The sequence below is a fragment of the Penaeus chinensis genome, chromosome 40 (genome assembly GCF_019202785.1).
Source record: "Penaeus chinensis breed Huanghai No. 1 chromosome 40, ASM1920278v2, whole genome shotgun sequence".
Lineage (NCBI taxonomy): Eukaryota > Metazoa > Arthropoda > Malacostraca > Decapoda > Penaeidae > Penaeus > Penaeus chinensis.
In genome coordinates this window covers 26515817-26520816 of record NC_061858.1, presented here as the reverse complement: position 1 = coordinate 26520816, position 5000 = coordinate 26515817, and the positions used below count along the sequence as shown (strand labels likewise).

At 40.2% G+C, this 5000-nt stretch overlaps 1 protein-coding gene across 32 annotated transcripts in view; it reads left to right on the top strand.

Moving 5' to 3' along the window:
* LOC125047212 (voltage-dependent calcium channel type A subunit alpha-1-like) overlaps nt 1-5000 on the top strand; it is a 250274-nt gene that overhangs the window by 152568 nt on the left and 92706 nt on the right. For 31 of the 32 annotated variants that reach the window (XM_047645400.1, XM_047645398.1, XM_047645386.1 and 28 more), the window contains exons 6-8: nt 1044-1199; nt 1900-2120; nt 3130-3233. In XM_047645400.1, the coding sequence (XP_047501356.1) occupies nt 1044-1199; nt 1900-2120; nt 3130-3233 (481 nt within the window). Of the gene's footprint in view, nt 1-1043; nt 1200-1899; nt 2121-3129; nt 3234-3707; nt 3836-5000 lie in introns of those variants that run through there. The other variant, XM_047645402.1, reaches the window with a different exon arrangement.

Below are 5000 nucleotides of genomic sequence, written 5' to 3'. Positions count from 1 at the left end.
TTTTCTTTTTCCTTCTCCTCCTGTCCTCTTCCCCCCACTCCTCACTCCTCCCCCTTCTTCTCTTTTTCCTCCCCTCTTCCCTCCCTACAGATCTGAGAACCCCCCTTGCCCCCTCCATTCCCCTTCAACCCCCTCTCCCTTCCCAAATACACACATGAAGAAACCCATTTACCTTTTCCATTCCCCTCGACTCCCTGCCTCCCCTTCCCCTTTACCCTTCCCTTCACAACATCACCTGTTCCTTGTCCCTTTCTTTGCCCCTTCTCTTCCGGCTGTCTTCCCCTTCCCTCTCTCCCCCTCCTTCTAACCAAACCCCCAATAACTCTTCTTGGAAAACCTCCTCCCTTACGCGACCCATTTCCAGCATCAGTGACACCTCCCTTCCCCTTCCCCTCTCCCTCCCTCTTCCCCCCACCCAAAATCATCCTTTTCTCCTTCCTACTGACCCCAACAACACCCTACCCCATATTCTCCTCCCCCTCCTAATCTCACTTCCCCTCTTTCCAAATTTAGGACCCTCTTTCTCTTCCCTCCTCTCTTTCCCCTCCCCTTTCAACCCCCAACTATTCTCCCTTGTCCCTCCCACCTCCCCTTTCCCTTCCCTCCCTTTCCTCCATTTCCATCTCCCTCTCCCCTCTTCTCTTCTCCCCCCTCCTTCCTACTCCGAGTTATCTCCTCTCCTCACCTCTCCCCCCCCCTTCCCTCCCCACTCTCTCCACCTCTTGCAAACCCCAACCACATGTCCCTCCCTCTCATCCTCTTCTCTTCCTTTCCCCTCCCCATTTATCCTCCCCTTCCCCTCCACTCTCCTCCCCTCCCTATTTATCCTCCCTTCCCCCTTCCTATCCGTCCCCCTCCTCATCTCCCCCTCCCCATTTCCCCCATCTCCCCCTCCCCTTCCACCCATCTCCCCCTCCCCCTTCCCCCTATCCCCCACTCCCCCTCCCCACTCCCCCCTTCCTCCCCGACCCCCGCAACCCCCTCTCTTCCCCAGCAGCGAGCCCTGCAGATAGCCCCGTGTGAACCTCACCATCTATCCCCAGGCCTCCAGGTCGTCCTCAAGTCCATCATCAAGGCGATGGCTCCGTTGCTGCAGATCGGGTTGCTCGTCCTGTTCGCCATTGTTATCTTCGCCATCATAGGCCTTGAATTCTACTCGGGTGCTCTCCATAAAACCTGCTACAGTTTAGAAGACTTAGGTAATGTATTGGTCGCTTTTTTTCCGTGTGTGTGTGTTTGTTTGACTGTCTGTTTCGCTCTGTTTATATCTCTTTATCTATTTGTTTGTATATCTCTCTCTATATATATATTGATATATATATATATATTGATATATATATATATATATTGATATATATATATGTATATATATATATATATATATATATATATATATATGTATATATGAATATATTGCTTTAATATATCATATCTTTTTCAATTGTATCGCAGTGTAATAGTTTTTTTGTTTTTTTTGTAATTGTTTGTATCTTTTGAAATTTTTGAGAAATACCAGAGAAAGTGCTATCTTTTGACAATTTTTTTTTCTTTTTTATAGATAAGGTACATGATTTTCCTTGATTATAAGACGAAAAAATATTGTATCGAGTCCGTCAAATGCAGCCCTTGTTTTTGTAGTTGTGTTACGTTTTTTAATCTTTCGCATTCCCCCCCAACATAAACGACCCAATCGTCTCCCTCTTCCCTTTTTGCCTCCAAAAATGCCCCGCTCCCTTCCCCCAAGACCCTCCTGAAGGACACTAACCCCCTTCCCCTTCGCCCCCCCCCCCTCCCCGAAGACCCTCCCTCCGAAGACCCTCCTTTATAAGGACACTAACCCCCTTCCCCTCCCCCAAGACCCTCCTGTATAAGGACACTAACCCCCCTTTCATTCCACAGGTCAAATAGTGACAGAAGGAGAGATGCCAACGCCATGTAACACAGACAATGTATCCTTTGCTCCATCGGGTTCCTTTGTGTGTAATTATAACATCTCCACCTGTTTGGAGCTCTGGGATGGTCCCAATTATGGCATCACGTCCTTCGACAACATCGGCTTTGCCATGTTGACGGTGTTCCAGTGCATCACGCAAGAAGGCTGGACGTCCATACTGTACTGGGTAAGTGTGGGAGGCACTTGTAAGAATTTTAAGAGAGTTTAGGGGATATTTTTGTTCCTTCTATGAGTGGGTGATTATCTATTTTCTTTTATCTGGAGATATACTTTTTTATAACGTTGAAAATTATCGGCACTATTTTGTGTATTTATTCTCTAAGCAATTTCATTATAATAGATCATGAATTTGTACGTCGACTACACAATAAAAAGTAAATGAAATAAATGGAAATAAAAATGCTAACTATTCACAAACACGCGCGCAATTGCATTCCATCATCACTTCATTTTACCCCTCCCCCCCCCCTCCCCTCTCCCTTCAAAAAACAATAAATCTAAATAATTTTAAAAATTAACAAAATTCTAAGCACTGATACCCCCACCCCCCATCTTTCTCCCCTCTCCCTCCAAAAACGATAACTCTAAGTGAATAAGAAAAAAAGGAAAACAAAAAAACAGAGGTCTACGCATTAATACCTCCTCACTCTACCCTCCAAAGAATAATAATTCTAAATGAATAAAAAAAAGCACAGAGTTCTACGCATTAACACGCGAGTCCCCTCACTCTCTCGCCCATTGTAATCCGACTTTCAAGTGTGCTTAACAAGGTTCGAGATCTCTTTGTCCCTTTTCTTTTGTTTCCGAGATTGTAAGGAGGATGCAGAAGAGGTGAACCGTCTCTATCCTCCCCAGGCCTTTGTTTGTCATGTCAGCTCACCTCTCTTGGTGATTAGGTGTTGACACGTCGATTATTATATTTTTTTGTGTCATTATACCGATTGTGTGTCGTGTTCAGATTGGGTATGTCCGTATAAAGGTGGTTTTTATTTTATTTTGTAGTAGATACATCTACATTATTCCTCATTATAAGATAAAAAAAAACCCAAAAAACAATCATATTAAACTACAGAAAGCACTTAGTCTTCTTCCATAAGTCACTTCAAGCACATAACGAAATGAGTGTATGTTATTCCATGTTCTAACGACTCACTTCTTTTTTCCCTTTTTTCCAGACAAATGATGCGCTTGGTAGCAATTTCAACTTTCTCTACTTTGTGCCCCTTATCGTATTGGGGTCCTTTTTCATGCTCAACCTAGTCCTTGGTGTGTTGTCTGGGTAAGTTGACTGTGTTTTTTCCTGCTTATTCTACTCACTTTAGCTGTCAGGCAGTCACAACAGTTTTAATAAATCATACATAAGAACAAGAGAGAAAACAAAAGTTAACTTCTGTTCATAAAGCCTCAGTTAGCATTCTTTTTTTATTAAATTGAAGATCTGATCATTATACTAGAAGATTATTTAGTAAAAGATAAAGGGAATGCCAGAAGGTTACTAGTATTGGTTCTACTGTTGAAGTTATACTCAAACAGCTATTCCCCCTGCCAGAAATATCACGAGAAATATGCATACCTTCGTTAACCCAACATAGCTGTCTTCTCCACAGCCACAAACCGATCTTTCTCCCCAAGAACCACGACGTTGTTTTCCCCCCAGACCTTCGAGGAGTTCCATCGACACTCATCTTCCTCCGATAGTTACCCCATCTAATACAAATTAAAAACCACATCCCATTTAGACTGCCATTAATATTTACATTTTCAGAGAATTTTCCAATGAAAGAAAGCGCGTTGAGCGGAGAGAGCATTACAGAAAAGTCAGGATGAGAAGGAATTTCACTGAGGCTTTTACGGGTTATTTTGACTGGATCTGTAAAGCAGGTACTGAGGCCTTGTGACCCATAGTAAAAGCCTACCTTAACAAGTATTAGTGTTTGAGTAAAACTGCTGATGTATCTAACTAAAAAACAGAGAGAGAGAAAAATATATCTATATCTAGAGTATTATAAACACTCTTAACTGTATTGTTGTAAACTATAAAATTCCCCCTCCCCACACTCCTCCGTTGGGTAAAAGGGCTATACTGTACATTAGTAAAATACAGTAGGTTGTCTCTATATGTTGGGCAATAAACGGTTTGAGTCTGTAAATAAGGCTTGGATGACTAAGCTTTGTACAATGTAGTGTTGGTGTAGTAGTCAAGAGAGAGAGAGGAGACGGTTTCTAGTTAAAACACTCCTAGATCTGCATCGATGTGACCGTCCTGTCAGTCAGTCCAAGATGATTCAGAGCCTCTGGCATTAGCACGCAACGTTTCGGTATAACATGGGATGCTGTCGTCATTGACAAAAGAAGGAAAACAATATAAACTTTTATGCAGCCAGACTTTTTTTTTATTTTTTTCGAGAATAAAGACGATTTCGTCACGAACTAATGTTTTAATGAATGTATTTGTAGCAGTGGTCTTCTTGGGTTCTCTCGATTCCCTTTTTGGTCGTTTTGCAGTTTCCATAAAGAATAAACTATACATGCTTGTGTGTGAATGTGTATATATATACTGTATATGTGTAGGTACATGTATATATGTATATATATATATATATATATATATATATATATATATATATATATATATATATATATATTTATATATATATATATATATATATATATATATATATATGTATATATATATACATATATATGTATATATATTTGTATGCATATATATATATATATATATATATATATATATATGTATGTATGTATATATACATACATATATATATATATATATATATATATATATATGTATATATACATATATATGTATGTATGTATGTATGTATGCATGGACACACACACATATACATAAACGAAATACATGTATGTATATATTTTATTTTTCTGAGCCCATGATTTTGCAAACAAATGCAACTTTACTGATTTTACCAGAGAGAGAAAAAATACGAAAAAAAAAGAAAAAAAAACTGACTTCGGGTTAGACGTAGATGACAGTAGATGACGAACGGCCACAGTTGTCACG